The sequence below is a fragment of the Diabrotica undecimpunctata genome, chromosome 6 (genome assembly GCF_040954645.1).
Source record: "Diabrotica undecimpunctata isolate CICGRU chromosome 6, icDiaUnde3, whole genome shotgun sequence".
Lineage (NCBI taxonomy): Eukaryota > Metazoa > Arthropoda > Insecta > Coleoptera > Chrysomelidae > Diabrotica > Diabrotica undecimpunctata.
In genome coordinates, this window is record NC_092808.1 from 27,224,783 (window position 1) to 27,244,469 (window position 19,687).

Sequence of the window (19,687 nt, forward strand, 5' to 3'; positions counted from 1 at the left end):
ACAATTCTCCGGGTATATCCCCTGGTCCGGGTACTTTGTTCCTCTTCAGCTGTTTACATACATTTTTAATTCCCTCTGAGTCCAAGAAATATTGAAACTACAAGTGCATTCACCAGTCTTATCTTGATATTTTAAAAGATAGATCTGCCTTTTCAAACTTTAGGTGGGCGACTCATCGCATTTTTTGCCATACCAATACGTCTCCGAACTTCTGCTTCACAGTTACCATCGTTAGTTATACTATACCCGAGATAGATAAAACTGTCTATTATCATGTTAGTCAGTTAAATAGTGTGGAATCTGTCGACTACCATTATTTTTTACTTAGCTTTATTGATTTTCAGACCAACTTTATTGCTTTCGTACTCAACTCTTAGAAGATTAAACATTTCTTGCTCCTCAGCTGCTATAGGTGTACGAAACATATAACGTACTCACATTGAAATACAATGAAGTGTTAAGAACACAGAATAAATATTCTAAATAGCTTAGCTATAAGATTTCTGGATATCGTTGATTTGGCTATATAATTGTCTCTATACTTAGCTATTAATTTGAATAAAACTTTCGTTCACAATAACTGACAAACCACTCTTAAGATGGAAAACACAACAAAAATTTGTCTACTCGAAGAATAATCTTGATATTTGTCAAAATTAATGTACTATTTTTGCTTGACATTTAAAAAAGTGGCTGTATCTTCTAAATTTATGAATTTACAAATACTAGCAGACAAAAAGTTTGCAAAATGGAAACTTCATTCCATTGACGTATAATTTAATATTATAGTACAAAAAATTTGGGACAAATGGTTTGTAGCCCCCTCTAAACATCTAGAAAAATATAAAAAAAATGTTTTCGCCACTTCCGTTTTATTGCCCATGGCAAGCTAACATAATATAAATGTTTATAACAAATTTTTAAACCGTTTTGAAGCAATATCGGTTTTTATAACTTTACCACTCCGTAACTTTTTTTGGGTGCACTTTTGTATATAGGTAAGGTTGACCAAATCGACTAATTTCCATCTCTAAAGATCGTGGTATAATTTATGACTAATCTTTTTGTGGCACTCTGTATAATAAAATACTGTAACTGATGTTTTTTACTTTAACTCTTTTTTATTTATAAATATCTTATAAACATATCAACATAACGTACTAAATACCTCTTTTGGGGAGCTTTTAAAGCTGTTTAAACACATTTTTTCCAAATTAAATATAATCTAGATATATTTTTTAATTTAAAACCAAATGCAATTATATTCAAGTGGAGAAACTGGTAGCATTTCTGTTTCGAACAAAGAACTCTTTTGGTTACGTGTTTTTTCTTTCATTAACATCAACCTGTTACATAATACATAAAATGGAGGACCCGGACAAATTGTTGGAACGAAATAAACATAAAGCAGATCCTCTTTTGTCGCTTCTAATTAACGTGCACGTACAACAAAGAATTTTAATGCGGCCTGAGCCCTTTTGCTTACCAGGCGCTTATCTTAATTCCTTAAATAGAACATTGTCTACGAAACGGTATAGTGATGTTCATAGAAAATTTTACACGGTTACTATTATTAAATAATTCCACCATAACATAACAAATTCGGAGATGCGAGAATTTCTGACGAGTAATTTTTCGTACAACAATTTTTTTTTTATTTACATAACAAAACATTTTATTTAATCATTAGAATCCAGTGGAAACGTGAAATAGACAAACTGTGTTAAAATTCGTTTCTTTAACCCTTAACCCGAAACATAGTACTTTTATTGCTAATGCGAAATTATGGTCTATTGGACCAGTATAGGTAAAATTGAAATAAATCAAAAACAAATGTAGCATTTGAAGAGAAAAGCAAAATATTAAAGGGTTTATTAGGTATAAACGAGCAAAAAAAACTTATTCATACATAATACTTACATAAAACAAAATGTGTAATATAGAAAACAACATTATTAGGCGGAATTAAGTAAACAAACATATATATTTCTAGATAAAACAAAAAATATACTACACCTACCTACTAATTTTGAAGACAGGTAACGCAAACCTTTCTACTACACTCCAAACAAATAGCATTTGAGCAACGCACACATTTATAATTTGTCTTCCTTGTCGCCGATATTCTCGATAGGTACTTCGAGATTTATTCCCAAAAAATCTCTATCTCCTTTATAAGGTCTCGGAGAAGATTTGTTTTAAGTCTTTGCCTTAGATGATGCTGAATTAGTTCAAAGGCCAAATCTTTTACAAATTTAAAACATGGAAGTAATTTATTATCTTTGTAACAAAGATAAAGGATGTAACTGTTGACTGAACTTATATTTATAAGTGTATAAAATACGGCTAAGGGCCAACGCCTTGTCCGGAGGTTTGCACTATAATTGGCACACTTCCTGTCTAAAACAGCAACTCCCGATTTAATGCCGTATTTCGCAGGTTTACTGGGCATGTAAATTCGAAAACCACAGTGACCTCTAAATGGAAGTAGCATCTCATCCACAGTTACACAATCTGACAACGTGTATAGCCTCTTGCAATTAGTCACAAAATTATTAAAAATATTTGAAATAGCCGCTGTTTTATCAGTTTTCTTCCACTTTTCGCGATCCATGCTATTGTCAAATCTAAGACACGACAAAATTATTTCAAATCTTTTCAGACATCGTCATTCTGAATATTGGCCGACCCAAAAAATCTTTAGAAAACAGTTGAAGCATATCTTTATGAGAAGATTTTATAATTGAAGATAGCATAAAAAGCCCAAGCAAAGCCTTCAACTCAAGCCTATATTTTTGTTTCTGTTGTTTGATGTATTAGTCGAATCAGATAACTTTTCTCTCATTATAATAATTTTTTGGTTTGTCCATGTTACAATTTGTTTCAACATTTCATCAGTAATCAACAACTTCCAAATATCTTATTTAGAAGGGCTATTTCCCAGAGTCCTGCTTACCGCTGTTAGGCCTCGTAATTCTCTGACAATGTTATGTATTCGTGTCCTTGTAATTCTCGGAGGCTCCGTTCCCTGTCACGGAAAACCATTTTTTCCTTTGAATATGTTCACATCCACTTCTACTTGTAAAGAGTCGGTTCTGGATTGTAAATCATTCGACGGTTCATCTAATTCCAAAAGTTCGTGATCTGAATTCGATTCTTCGCTTCTAGAGGGTTCACTTTGCCGAATTACATAGTCGGGATCTTCATCCGAATCATCTATAACATCTCTCATGTCCTCGTCACTCCCTTGCTCTGATAAATATAAATTTTGATCGTCGGCAAGTAGTAATCTTTGTATATTCTTTTCAAAATCTGGGTCAGTCAGATTTACTTTTTTATTACGGCCAGTTCCGCTAGGACCTGCTCTATCCACTATTACTACAAAATTAAAAATTTTTAGAGTTATTATGTTTATTATACAAAAAATATGAAATACTTTATTGTTTATCAGTACACAATCCGTAACAAGTGGCCTCCTAGACCTATCATAAAAACACTCCAATTCGAAACACCTGGCTTACTAGACCTAAACGTTTTGAAAACTACTGTTACTACGACGTAAACACTAAAGCGATCGCTACGATACTGCAGAACTGTTCTACACTATTAAGCAGGGATTTAAAAGGACAGTGCATGCGGCCTACACTGTTGCCGCCATTAGCAGACTATCCTTTCGCTGTGGTCCGTTAGACCAATGTTTCGGGTTAAGGGTTAATTCATAAAGTGTAAGGTATCAAAGTAAGATCAAGATATGAGAAATATGGAAATACGTGCTTGGCGGAGGAAGGCGATGGATAGGGACGACTGGAAAAAAGTTCTTGGGGAGGCTAGGACCCACACAGGGTTGTAAAGCCAAAATGATGATGATGATGTAAGGTATAAATTAGGTATATATGTACAGTGAAAGCGAAATAAAGTTGCGTTCACGTAATCATTGTGAACATTTGCAGCGTTGTCAGATAGTTCATGAAGTATGAAAATTAACAGAAAAGAACTGAAGTAAACAAAAAAGGTGAAGGTAGTAAATTTCACACTATATTAAATGGAATTTGTAATTGAGTGTATTTTTTTATTTGTTTTTTGCTAATTATATTCCTGAATAGATTTCACAAAGTAAGGAATTTCACAATAAAAGTGGTATGGTTATTACTGAGTTACCAAACAATAAATATAATCAAAATAAAACCACAACCAAAAAAATAAAATATTTTTTAATAATGAAAGTATTTTCAATGACAAAACATTACATTAAAAAAACAACATCAACGAACTAAACATTTTCTGAATATGATTCCACATTAGTGTTACTCTCTCCACTATTAACATTTATTACTATTGGACTAATTTCTTGACGATCAAATATTCTTTCTCTCTCATACCATTTAAATATTTCTCTTTCAGTATGATTGATAGAGTTTTTCCACATATCAGGAGCAATCGTGTAAAGTGCCTCATGCCACATGTTTAGGCAGTTGTTAGCGCTGTTGCCATCTCTACCAATGTGCCTATTGTAATAATTTTTTGCTACTCCCCAAATTAATTCAATAGGGTTAAAGATACAATTGTAAGGAGGAAGACGTAAAACTTTTTGTCCATACCGTTCTGCCGTATCGTCCACCATATTTGTGGTTTGTGGTTTATTTCTAAAAAAATGTTTAATAAAATAAATGACATTTATATGGAATTTAATGAGGAACAGGGTCCAAATATGCAAAATATTTGGAAATTTGAAAAAATATTAAGGAACGACAAAAAACCCATCCCCCCATTATATGGAGAAAATATCATCGTCTACACTATTGAATAAGAAGCCGAGGTGATAAAGAGGACTCTCAAGAAAGTGTACACTAAATTACCTCCAAAGACGAAGACGTAGACTTCATTGAAGAAGTCGAGGAATACCAAGAAATGCCCGAAGAAGCAGACGAGATAATCAGACCCACATCTCCACAAGAAATAAGCGAACTAATAAAAAATAGTTCACCGAAAAAAGCACCTGGTCTAGATGAAATTTCAAGCAGAGCTCTAAAATATCTGCCAGCGAAGCAATTATAAACAAACATCACAAATGCGATACTCAAATACAGGCTCTTCCCAAAGCAATGGAAGGAAGCCCACGTTTATGATTCCAAAGCCAAGAAAAAAGCACACGTTTCCGCAAAACTACAGGCCGATAAGCTTACTTCCAGCAGTCAGCAAAATAGAAAGAGTCATACTAAGCAGACTCCAATCCGAAACAGACAGGTTAGGAATAGTCGCAGAAGCTCGGTTTGGATTCCGAGCAGAATACTCCAGCGAACTACAAGTACTCAGACTAACAGAGTACATAACAGCTGGATTCAACGACAACCAGTATACAGGAGCAATCTTCCTGGATGTAAGCAAAGTCTTCGACAGAGTCTGGCATGAAGGACTGACTTATAAAATGAGAAGCTATGGATACAGCGGAGCCATGACAGGACTAATCTAATCGTACTTGGGCGGCCGGAGGTTTAGGGTTCGGATAGAACAAGTCCTGTCCGAACACAGAACTCCGGAGACCAGAGTGCCACAGGGAGCGGTCCTGTCACCTCTACTGTATACAATATACGTCGCCGATGTTCCAAGAACACCAGGAACACTTCTCAGTCTTTATGCAGATGACACAGCAATTGCGGATAAACACAGAAACATTGATGAAACTCTAAACAACTTACAGACAGCATTGGATATTATAGAAGAGTGGAGAAACCCAGATGAATAGCTTATAGTACAAAACAATCCCGTTAATGAAAAAGAGAAGCAAAATACCTAGGAGTCACAATGGATCAAGGACTAACTTTCACGCAACATATGGTCCAAACCATCCAAAAAACAACCACAGCCAGAGCAGTAATAAGAGGACTCATAGGTCGAAAAAGCAAATTAAGACTAAAAACGAAAATAATACTGATTAACAGCATCATGCTTTCCATAATACCATATGCATCTCTCACATGGGGACACATAAGTAAATCAAACAAAAATAGGATACAAACAGCACATAATAACAGTGACATCTCTAACAAAAGACATCTTTTAAAAAAAATTGCAAAAAACTTAAAAAACGTCTCCGGTCACCAAAAAAAATTACAAAACTACTATTAGAAAGGCGAAAGCCACCAAAAAGACTAACAAAAACCCTAAACCCGGGCACGAGAATCCCACATTCTAGAGCGCCAAGTCGCCGAACTGGGCGAGCCCGGAACGGAGACTTAAGGCACGAGTAAGCTTACGCTAACCTGCTTTGATCGGGATAGGATATTGTGTTGAAGTTCTTGTACCCAGGCCGTTCACACGACAAGCACTTTTCTGATAGTTGTGCCCCTATCGCGCATCAGAGTGCTGTAGGGGAGAAAGGGATGGTCTGGAGCATTGGGGCGCGATAGAGTGACTCCTGGGTACAAGAGTTAATCTTCCTCATCCCAATGAATTGTAACACCCGAATGTCATTCTTAAGAGATGTACAAGTCTCATAGGCTGGGTTAAATTAAATTGCTTGCTTGCTTGCTGTTACAGCGCTTTCAAGATGCCACTGGTACTCTTGCTTCCACTCAAACTATTAGAAGACGTTTAAAAACATTTGATTTAGTATCTAGGCGTCCTTTGAGACGTGTACCATTGGCCTTACGATATCGGCGTCAAAGATTCGATTGGGCTAGAGCACATTTAAATTAGAGAGATAAATGGCATTTAGTATTGTTCACGAATGAGTTCGGATTTTGCAAATTTTCAAAACGTACAGACGGGATTTTTTCATGCAACCATTGGGGACCAGGTTTTTTGTTCTCGACGATAATAATGTACCACATAGATCTGCAGTTGTTGAAGAAATTAAAGATTTACATAGAATTCAATCCCATTAAACATGCTTCGGGCATGCTACAAAGAAGGCTTGTTACAGATAACGTACCCCTAGACCCTTCAGCTACTGTTAACTGTAATATTGTATCCTTGCACTTTTTTCTTATCATTTTTTAATCTCGTCAATTTTTTTATTTATTTTTTTTGCCGTTTGTTTTAAATATGCTTTCCAACTCGGTCTCCTATTTTGCATTCTATTTTTTTTTTGTTGTGTAATAATTGTATTGCAGACTCTTACAATCTAGTTCACTTCAATGACATTTTTTTAATCGAATCTCATTCGTTAATTATTCACTGCCACTATATTTTAGTGATTTATTTTAGTATGGAGATCGGTAATATTTCTTGTTAATATATTTTACTCAGTTACGCCCATTGGAAATTTGCGAAAGCTTGTTCATCAAAATGCAAATTGAAGACAATGTATATCTTAATTAATAATTGTAGTAGCGTTATAAACACATAAATATGTTAAATTTTTTGTTTTGCTTTTATAGATACAATAAAAAATTGTTAAAGCAATTACAAAACATATTTACAAAGCAATTAATCAAAAGCACTGTGAGAGCAGTATGGAGATGATAATAATGATATCAATGAAGATGAATTACTACTACTAATATATCGGTGAAACCGATAGGTTTCAGACGAATGTTTGTAACCTAAGATATGTAAAGGCAATTATTGTTTTTTTTTGTTATCGCTGTATAAATTATGTGACTATTTTTACGTGCAGCTCCGTATAATTATGTTTTTTTATTTTTGTTTAGCTCTGAACTTTTTTCGCATTCATAGAACAGGACCCGTTTCAAAACTATCCCAAGCCTAATTATTACTTAACATCAAGAAGTGTTGCAATGTTTTGTAAAGGCACATTTTTATCGGAGATCATAGAATGTGTTCCGGAATTGTAGTTACAGACGTTCTGTCTGCAGCTCAGGCATACATTATCAAAGGCGGTGAAAAAAAAGTACACGTATCGTTCCCTCCAACCAATCATGGCCTTTCATGATCAATCGATGCAATGTGTTTTGTCGTCTTGTGTGTAATGGATGCTGTTGGGTATATGTTTGGGCTGCCTTGTTTAGTCAAAAGTCTTCTTGCTTGGTTAGGCATATTTCCAGTTGGTGTGTGTAGACACCTATGTTGATAATTTTCTATCACTGGTGGCGGTTGGTCTTGGTCCTGTGAAGAATATTGAATATCAGAGAAGAGAAAGCTAAAATTAAGTAACAGTTCTTTTCAGATGCTTTTTTTTATTTACTGATCCTATTGTGTTCGCGTTGAGGGCAGCTGTGGATGTTACGTCTCTATGAACAAAAATAATTGTTAAATCGAATCGGGAAATCATAAAAAACCGATTCATCCCTGTCCACGTGCAGAAACTCGAAGTCAACTATTTGTCTAAGACCGTAGAAAAGAGGAGTTTCCTCTAAGGTGTACATGTATTCGTCAGGATGTTCAACGCTGGAGTAAGTCGGCACCTACGACTTTGTCATTTGATTTTTCCCTCTCCAATCATTAAAATCTCCCAACAGTACAATTTATTTGCGACTATTTATATTTTCAACGAGTTCTGATAAGGTTTCGTAGAATATTTATTTATCTGTTTTTGATACACTTTCTGATGTCCAATGATCTCGAGAACGTCCACGTAATAGATACTCTAATAATGCTCTCATTGTTTGTTTCCAGCTTTTTAAATTTCCTTTAAGTCTTTTTTTATCAATATTGATTAATTTAACGTTTAATATTAAAAATCTGGTAACAGAAACAGGGTTTATAGTTTTATGTTGAATATTTTAATGAATGACTTAATTTTACAGACATTTCTGAAGACAATTTTTATTATTTGTAATTGTTTACCATCTTTTCAGTTGATTGTTGGTAGTAAACAAACAAGGAAACAATGAAACAACGAGACTTTCAGCACCATTGAGAATTTATCTTGTTTTCAGTCAGAAATTAAGAGACTGTTTATTTATTTTACGATCTGCAAACGAAGCCGACAAAGGCCACTGTCAGTTGTTACCATTTTTGTTTTGTTAGAACTCGTGATTTAAAATTAAGATCAGTTGATTATTTGAACTGTTTATTATAACTGTAGACAAAAAGCTTTAATTACAGTGTATTTACAACTTTATTACGATTCGAGAAAAAATTTAAAATTTAATACTTATTCATTTAATCATCTGAAGAATTTATAAGTTTAGTTGAAATTTTACTTCATAAATCAATTTTAGTCGACCGAGCTGTGTCGGCAAATTAAGATCTTCAATTTGACTGCTGGCACCTTGTTCATTTCTTCTCTATAGATTACTGGTCTCATTTAGTTGAATAAACTAAATCTAAAGATAAATCAATGAATGGAAAACAAAAGTGTGTAAAAATTTATTTCCTAGAAGAGAGCTTTACAATTTTTAACTTACATCAAGTTTTAAAAAGCACTACCATTTGGTGGAAAAATCCACAATTTTCCTTTATAAAAGTTAAGTTAAAAAGACATCAGATAAAAAAACACATAAAAGACGGAACATTGGACTCCAAAAAACACATTAATGGGGACGTGTACGAACTCATCACTTTATAGTCCCCCATAAAATTATTGGACCCTCCAAAATACAGCAATGATCACCGACATCTTTTGTAGATCGGTAAACTTACCACCGCAGACAGGTAAATTCATCACCAGCATTTTTGCCTCAAGGACCGTTACCTGTTACATTTCTTGTTATCTATTAAATTCAGAAATTATTTTAAGCATTTATATCGGGTGTCTTTCGGTGAGTGGCCTATTAGATGTATTTGCCAATCATTCGGACTTGGATTATTTTTCCAAACTATCGAACCTTAGCGGTTTGCAACCAGTTACCTGCCACGGGGTGCAAGTAGGCCAGTGATTAGTATGCATATCTCTCCGGAGTTGTTTTAAAATCCCTACTTTTATTGCGGTGATGAGTTTGTACTATTTACGGGGGTATCTATACTAATTGGTGGAGAGTTTACATGTTTCCGTTTATGGTACGAGTATAACAACCGGATCATTTGGTTGGAGTTGAGGCGGCAGACAGAATAAGCAGAATCGAATGCAGGCCTTTTAAATGATTCCTCAAAGAAGATGACAATCGACATGTGTCATACATAGAAAACTATACATAAGATTATTAAAACTATCAAAAAATGGATGAATTGAAATTCATAATGAAAAGAGAAATTTATCGCAGACTGTCTAAAATTCAGTTTTTATAAAACTTGGTTTGCACATAGCATCATAATATAAATAATATGTTGAAAATTGACTGAAGGTCAAAGTAGGTTCAATTAACAAGCTATCCCCATAACGACGATTCAAATATCACATATATATATATATATATATATATATATATATATATATATATATATATATATATATATATATATATATATAGACCCTACTACACTGATCATTAATCAATGCATTACGGATGCTGGAAATAGAGGACGGGTCATTTATACCGTCGATGGTGACGTGGTTTGGGTGGAGGTTAATTGGTAAAGGTAAAATTAATTGCAGGATGTAAATTATTAATTAATGAAAAGATGTTTTGTGATTCTGAAGGAGGGCCTTCTATAAAGGCTAAAATATCATCTACATAATGTATATCATAAGATTATTTGTGGTTAGGAATAAACAAAAGTGTTTTTAAGAGAGTCGAGAAAAAGATATGCTAGTAGGGGAGATAGTGGATTTTCCATTGACCTAAACCTTCTGGTTGTCTATACATTTTATCGTTAAAGATAAAGAAATCTTGGAAAAGGTAGAATTTGTGTAGAGAAGTAAGCACTAGTTTTTGCGAGTAAAAGCTTCTTGGTGATTGGAATGGTGTCTAATCTAAGAACAAGTGAAAAAATTTGTTACATCGAAAGAGACCATAGTAAAGTTATTTGGATATTGAACCTCCAAAATTTTGTTTCCAAAAAACTAGACTGTATAGTTCTTAATCAATGATTTCACTTAATTATTATACAGAATGTAATCACGTAAAAGTCAACTATTTTGATAATATTTGAATTAAAGCGATGTTAGGGCGTCATCTTTGCAGAGCACTAGCTCTCCGAAAGCATTTTTCGATAAGGTGATTCCTTGAATGAAGAAAGGTTATTTGAGCCCATATAAATTAAAATCATGAGCCAATTCAAGGAGTAAACTGTGTAAACAAATCAAATAGTTTGCATTGATAATGGTGCCTTTACCTATACATGAACAACTTCGACAGCTTTAAACAAATGTAAATTCGAAACGACAGGTTTAAAAACATTACTAAAACTATCTTTCCGAAAACTTTGACTTTGACAAACATGTATTCATCTTATATTTCTTCTTCGTCGATTTAAAAATCCTTTAGCTAATTCTCGAGAAACTAAGCATGCATTTTGTCGTCGTAAGGACACTAAAGTTTTCGCGAATCTGACGCTGTCTTTCTGAAACTGATCTAGGCCTGATATATGTGCCATTTTTATCCTCTTTATTGAATCGTGAACTGTACTTTTTCCAGTTCAGTCCAATCAAATATTCCTTCCCTTTTCTTTTTCCTTTTCTCAGAATTATTTTACAAATCTTAAGGTTATATATGTCGGTGTTGCAAGTCTGATCGCCTTAAACTAGTCCACATCTTGCAGCAGTAGCAGTTGGTGATGCATATTTCTTACAACTGCGTGTGGAATTTGGGAATGATAGGTTGGGAAGAATGCATAACTTGTAGATAGGTGCGATGTAGACGTCCACTGTGATAACTATCCCAATGAGACCTACCAGCAAGGCTTGAGGGATACGTCTTGCTGGTAGCAATGCATTGTTGCCAGTAGGTGGTCTATGACTGTGAAGGATGGTAGAATCCATAACCACAGATATCTATCCAGGGAATATTGGTGGATAAGAATCAAAGCGACCAGTATATAGTTGCGAAAAAGTTGAGTTAAGGTCCACTGTAACGAATAAATTAGTTAGAAAGTAGGAAAGAGGATAAAAAACAGAAAATTTTAACCCTATTTTTTAGGATTCATTCGGGATTTCGACCGTAGTCTACCACTAGCTCAGCCTATTTCATTCATTACTGTTGTCTTAGAAGAATATATTAAAAATGGGACAAATATAAACTGTTTTGTACAAACTGTCTTTTTATCAATAAAAATTTGTTTAAAATATTAAAATGTCTGTATGTATTTGTGCAATATTTTAAAATATTTACATATTTAAGTTTTTGATAAATTTGATAGCAGACAATCAAACAAACTGTTACAATATTCGTTTATCGATTTGCAATCACGATTATTCGCATTTCTGTCATTTTTTAGAGTGAAGATGGCAGCGGCAGTCTCTCACAAGGCCCCAGTCATGCTTTTCGATGTAAGACGTTCAAAAAGCCACGGCCGTGCCACCTTTGCCACCAGCCCATCCTTAACGAGGGGTCATGCTGTAGAGGTGAGATTTTTTTTTATTTTTGCATGCAAATATATTTCCTGTTCTCAAGTTGGCATGAAAGATACACTTGATGATTATAAAATTTTTACAAGTATCTTTAAGTCTATAAGTTTTCTCTTTATTTTTAATAAAAAAGATTATTAAGATGTTGAAGATATCAAATTTGTGATTTTATTTCTTATTGTATTCATCACAAACCAGTAGTTTTATTTTAAGAATATAATGATAATCAAAATGAAGTAATTAAACACAACTACATGTTGATAATGAAATTTTAAAAATTATTAAAATCAATAAATAAAATTTTTGAAGTAAAAAAATAAAATGTTTAAAATTTTAAAGAACTTAAATGTGTTATATAAAAAAAATATTGACAATTCAGTAATAAGCAGGCATAAAATGTCATTAACCCACATACAGTGATAACGCGCCATAAGAAGTAGTCAATTCTGTCAACACTCCCCATGCGCCGTTTTTATAAGAAACATTGCTTCTAAATCAGCAGATAGATTGCATTAAGATCATTCAAAGCTACCGAAATAATATGAATAGCACAAAAACCTGTCTTGGTGAACACGTCCTCACAACCAAACATGAAATTTGAAACCGCCACAATAAAATTAGAGAAATATCCGGAAACTATAGACTCTGTGGTACAATAGCAAATATGGATAATAGAGCTCAGACAACATTGGAAATATAACTGCTAAATACAAAGAAAAACAAGAAAGAAAAACTAGGAAACCAAGAGATGATGTTAGATGCATTACTATTTAACACAGAGTGTGAACATTCGACAACAGCTCTTATGAAGCAATCACAAGGGCGATTATACTCAAAGAAATAGAAAAGAAGCTCCAGGTAAATATACTGTATGCTGAAGAACCGTGTGATAAACGCAAGAATACTAGGGATACAGTGTTAGCACATGTAGGTAAAGTCTATCCATAGCGGAGGGTCTTATCACCACTCTTGTGGAATCTAGTCATGAGTGGGAAAATTTGGACTAAGAAACTTCTAACAGTAAGCTCTGGCCCAAACTTTGACTGTACTATTAAAATTCCCCAGAAGTCCAAAATCATGAGATTTACCAAAAGAAGGAGTTTAGAGATTACGTCCTCTGAACCTGAATGGTACAAATTTAAATCTAGTGAGTGAAGTACCTTAGGGTAATATTAGACTCGACGTTTACTTGAAATCCGCAGATAGAAAAAATAACCGAGAGGAGCTTTGACTAATGGTAGCTAGACGCTCCGACAAAAAAAAAATGTGAAACCTAGATGTGATATATTGAATTTATAACATACTAGTAAAATCAACATCACAAAATCACTATATTTCCAGAAGCAGATATTGGATCGAATTACCAACCCCTTGTGGCATATATAACTAAGGTTAAAACCAATCCAACGGCAAAAACCAAAAACCAATTTAATTAATTTTGACGATATAAGCATAAGAGATAACAATAAAGTAGAATTTAACAATAGAATGAAGAACATTGGAGAACAACTACAAGATCCGGAGGAACCATGGAATGAATTTAAAAAGTTAACAAAATCTCCACAAAGAATGATTATAGAGGTTACTGAATCAAGAATTACAGATCAATCAATGGATAATCAGTGGATTACAGAAGAAATTTTGAAATTTATGGAATAGCGTCGACTTATAATTGAATGAAACAGAATATAGACAGTTGCAGAGAAGAATTAAAAGGGAGATAAAATTAGCCAAAGAAAAATGGTTCAGAGAAAGGTGCGAGGTAATTGAAGATGTGATATCTAGACATGACTTCTTGACTGTGCACAAAAAAGTAAGAAAAATAAGCAACATATTTAAAAAACGAGTTCCCTCTATAATAGTTGATAATAACAAAATTATGGTACATTAGAATGAAATTGTACTGACGGCCCAGAAATTATGAAATCAGAGGTAGAACATGCTTCAAAACATGCTAAAATTAGAAAAGAATCCGGTCGACCACTCTTTTATTTTTGCTGCTTCCCCCTGTGTAGCCATAGTAACATCGATGTAGGTACCCGTACCAATTCTCACGAATGTGGACTCCAGATCGGTCTTCAATACCACCTAATCCAAAGTACCCATCGAATCAGATAATATTCTACGGCGAATATCGGTGATGGGGGATCCCCACTCCGCTGCTTTTGCGTTGAAATCTCCCAGCACCACTTATTTATCTCTCATACTCGTCGCCTCCTCCATAAACTTATCCATCTTTATAGTTACTCACCGTTATATTAGGAGAGAGATAGTAGCACAGCAGCTGAAGATCCTCCATGCGGACAATCATATACCCTTTCTTTGGTTTTATTTCATATACTCGCAGCTTCCTGTTGTAGATTTGTACATCGACATTCCAGTCGCATGCACCAACTACTAGCCTCTCCTCTTAACCGCTGTTGGGTTTGGCATCTCCGTGACCAGTATGTCTATGTTCTTTTCCGCGGCAGCAGTCTCGGCCAGATCATGAAATAATCTAGCCCTTCCCACATTTGTGTGGAGTACCCTCAACTTCCGACTTGTGTTTCCCGTGTTTTCCATCTCTTTACCTCGGAACTTGGACTCGACCATTTCTCGCTCTTTATACATTAGTCTAGTGTGATCATTCTCAACCAGACGGTTGAACCTAGTACACCTCCTCGAGTTTGCTTCGTAACCAGGTACATTACAATTGAGGCATCTTACGTCTCTCTTGCATTCAGCAGCGAAATGACCCTCGTTGTCATATCAAAAGCAGCACCCTCTTCTGTTTTGGCTCTTGCTGTTCCATTGTCTGTTCGAAGGTAAGGCATTTTCTGTATCTGGGGATATGTGCCCTTGCTTTCATCACCGGACAAGATGTAAAGTATCCTTTTCATATTAAGGACTTTATCAATAGCGTCTTCGTTGACATCTATTATGGTGCTTTTCATATCGTTCGCGTCGCCTCGTCCTTCTGTCCAGACTTTGACTGTGTCACAGGCTTGCAGCTTGATCTATGGCATTCTTAATCACTTTTGTCGTAGTGTTGGGTGAGATTTCCTGCATTTAGATCCTCTTCTGGATAGTGGCTCCTTTTGCCATCACTCTGACCACATATACTTTCCCTGAAAGTATTTTTTTACTTTCTCGGCGATTTCTCTTTCTCTGTCCAATTCTAGCTATATGCCTTGGTCTCTTATCTGTCTTATTCTTTTGATGTCCACATCTTACGTTCCTGTCAAATTTTCTTTAATTTTCTTCATTAGGTCTGCGTACGACTTTTCTTTAGTTTTATTTATTATGACCACGTCCTTTTGTTCTCTTGGTTTGATGGTGGTCCATCCTCTCCTTATTCTTTTTTCTACTAGCATAATGGTCACATCTTTTCCTCTTGAAGCCCATTCTAGTATTCTTCTTGTTGTTTCTATCCCCAAAGTAGCCGGAGTGTTAATAACTTGCAATTGCCAAAAATGCTGATCTAAGAACCGCTTCTAAAACCTACTTGGAACAAAATAGTAACAGTACCACCTTTTGACGGTCTCAGCAATAACTGTGCCTTACTACAATTTACATCACACCACAATATGTATATTTACAAGTTACAAGTTCCCCTATCCTGACTCTCGTAACAAAAAAGAGAGCAGCCATACTTTCAAGAGGTAAAAGACTAAACGAGATCTTCGTAATCTGTTCCAATAATATTTTTTCTACTTCCATGGTAAGTACTAATAAAGGGGTAACAGTATAAATTTTTTTAAAATATATTTTTTAGAAATTTAACTTATTAATCACTTTTTTTTTTGTAAATTACTATTCAAACGCAATACTTTTATGTTAAAAATTTATTCGAATTTATATCTATAATCTGCCACAATAAACTACTTGAAAATCCATCAACTTTGGTGTTTGTATTAAAAATGTGTTTGGTTTCGTTTAAATATCTGAAGTGCAATAAATGGACTGACATAAAAATAATGGAACCATTTTTATTACAATAAACTGCACATCGGGTGGTATACTTATGTCTACCTTCCCGTTTTAATCAAAGATTACTGAACACGAACTGAAGATCCCATGCTGCGAAAGCAATTCCAAATTCGCAATTCGTTACACCAGAAAATTAAGATGTTTTTCTTTGTGCCACATAAAACTCAACGATTGCGAACACCGGTAAAATTAGTCTAAATACACCGGCAGACTGAAACTGTACTGTAAGTTAATGATCGAATTTATTCAGATTTTATTAGAGTCGACTTAAAGGTTCGATTAAAAGTGCCTTACGGATATATTAAAGTGCAGTTGCTGAGAATATTTTTTTGTTACTAAATAATGTTGGAAGTCTACCTATATTTTGTATATTAATTTTGCTATTTAATTAAGAAATATATTAAGATGTAATGTAATACACCTGTACACAACATGTCACATGTTGTAATACATTAATTATTATTCATCACACTCATACACCATTTTTCTATAACCTTCTATTCTCCGTTCACAAATTGTTGAGAGCACGAAATGTGCCTCGAACTCATAAAACGGTCGTAAATCATAGGCGTTCCTGAAGTGTTTATTCATTAAATAATAATATAATGTTTTATATAATATTAATAATATTTTAATACTAATATATTTAGCAAAAAAACAATTAAAACTTTCAAGGCTAATGTTGGTTATTATATTATATTAATAAAAATATGAATTTAACCATTAACAATTTTGTAAATAAGAATACCTTATCCCTTTGGATATTTCAATACTAAACTTCGCGTTTAATCACTTTACTAGAAAACCTGGAATTAATATCCGAAGGTACTATTCGTTGCAAGATAATTAGGATGGAATTTCCCAGATTTTTAATAATATAATGGGTATAAAGATGTCGGCTTTGGCCACGTGCCTCGTCTGTTCAGTTTATATTCGAAACTTAACTTGAAAGGGTGAAGTTATTACGAACGAAAACAATTTTTTTGTTTAGTACGTTTTTGATCGCATGTAATTTACGGCTCGTCGGTGTTTCCGCGTCTACGGCAGTAATTAGGGTCTCAAATATTTCTTTTGCGAATTATATGCAGTTCGTGAGTGATTTTTTATTCCATATACCTACGAACATATACGTAAATTTCGCTCGTGCTCGTTTTGTTGGATTGTTTGTGATGGCTTCATCATCAACATCATCAAGTTTTACACCGGTACTGTTGCGTACAGTCAGTAAGTCTGTCTATTCACCAAGAGAGAAGACTATTGTCGTGAATGTTCACGATGCTCTGGTTTCTCAGAATCCCACAAACACTGTTCGCAACATAGTCGAAAGTTGTGTCAACATGACTGGCGTAGGAGAGTCAACTATATATATATATATATATATATATATATATATATATATATATATATATATAGGTTCCTATCAGAAAGAAATAAACACGGTATAGCTAACCCAAACACAAACGAAAACTTAAAGAGAGGGAAAAAGCCTATTGAAATTGATGAATTTGCCAAAAATGGCATTCGAAGGAAAATTCATGGATTTTTTTTCAAAAAAGAAATACCAAATCTAAACAAAATTTTACAAGAAGTTAGAGACGACCCGGATTTGCCTCATATCGGACGAACTAAATTGTGGCAAGTTTTAAAAGAATTAAATTTCCGGTGGGAGAAATCAGACCGAAAATCACTTTTGATTGACCGGGAGGAGATAATATGTTGGAGAAGAAATTATCTAAGATCCATACGAAAATTCCGGGCTAAAGGAAGGCCCACCTTCTACCAGGATGAAAGGTGGGTAAACTCAGGTCATCCTCTAAAAAAAATTTGGTCAGATAAAAATATATTAAGCTCCAGGCAAGCCTTTATGGAAGGTTGGTCTACTGGTATCTCCCCACCTTCTGGTAAAGACAGTAAATTAATAATTTCTCACATTTTCAGTGAAAAAGGATTTGTTAAGCATGGTTTGTTGGAATTTCAGTCCAAAAGCACAAAAGACTATCACGAGGAGATGACAGCTGATGTTTTCGAAGAGTATTTTGAGCAGATGATTGAACACATACCACCAAATTCAATTATAGTATTAGATAATGCACCTTATCATTCACCACTAGTAGAAAGACTTCCAACGACTGCGTGGAAGAAACAGGATATTCTTGATTGGCTGCGGAATAAGTATCTGCTTTACGAAGATGGAATGGTAAAAGCAGAACTTTTAAAAATTGCCCGGCAACACAAATCTAAGTTTAAGAAATACCTAGTTGACAAAATGGCGAAAAGGCGAAACCTCACAGTCCTTAGACTTCCACCCTACCACTTCGAAATAAATCCAATTGAACTCATTTGGGCACAAATGAAAAGTTATGTGGCTAGAAAGAATACGTCATAAGTATAAAATACAAGCTGTACGTGAATTGTTATACGAGTCTTTACAACATATTACAGAACAAAACTGGAAAGATGCAGTAAGACATGTAATAGAAGAATAACAAAAAATGTGGGATCTTGATAACATAATTGATGCCACCGTAGAGACACAACCGCTAATTATTAACCCTCAAGACGACTCGGATTCCGAAGTTGATCCTATTTATTTTGAATTTGAATAGTTTTCTAATCGTAATTATATAATGTAAGTAATAGTAGTTGTAATCGTAAGGTATTAAAGGGGAAAGGCGCAAAATGTCGCCTGTCAAAATGTTCAATGTGTTTTAAATGTATCCATTTTTTTTTTCAAATCCTGAGAAAACTAAAAAGCATTTTTGAAAAATTTAAAGGCAGAATGAAATATTTATTAGAATAAATAAAAAGTTTCTTTTGCATGCAATATTTTCAATTAAAAATTATACTACATTTTCTCTTTTATTTTCACCCTTGTTACATAACATATTAAAATAAACATTGTAGAAGTTTTCAGGGACTTTCTGCCCTCAGCAATAATGTAATCTTTCATTCTGCATTTAAATTTTTCAAAAATATTTATTAGTTTTCTCCAGATTCGAAAATAATGGATACATTTAAAACACATTGGAAATTTTGCCAGGCGACATTTGTCGCCTTCCCCCTTAATACCCTCGTAATAGGATTATAAGGTATTGTATTCCTTCAGATACAAGGTGGGTTAGTCGAAAACATATTAAACCGTCAGTTTCAGGTTGGTTTTTACTATCATATCGTATTACCTATCCTCTCTGTATTTCAGTTCTCTAATTAGGGTTAAACTTGTAGTGAGCTATCGACAAATTGTGAACCGATTATAGTAGTCGCGTAGATTTTCAGGATATGCATAGTCGCGCCGGTCTAAGAGACCGATATTTATTGATGATTGTTTTTGGAAAAAAATATAATAACTTTTCATTAGTAAACAACGAC

General features: G+C 34.2%; 1 protein-coding gene across 1 annotated transcript in view; it reads left to right on the forward strand.

Moving 5' to 3' along the window:
• The first annotated feature begins 6,819 nt into the window (after window positions 1–6,819).
• Window positions 6,820–19,687, forward strand: part of by (focal adhesion protein tensin) — a 726,462-nt gene continuing 713,594 nt past the window's right edge. Inside the window, exons 1-2 of the mRNA XM_072536011.1 lie at window positions 6,820–6,966; window positions 12,220–12,346. Coding sequence (XP_072392112.1) covers window positions 6,820–6,966; window positions 12,220–12,346 — 274 coding nt within the window. The remainder of the gene's footprint in view (window positions 6,967–12,219; window positions 12,347–19,687) is intronic.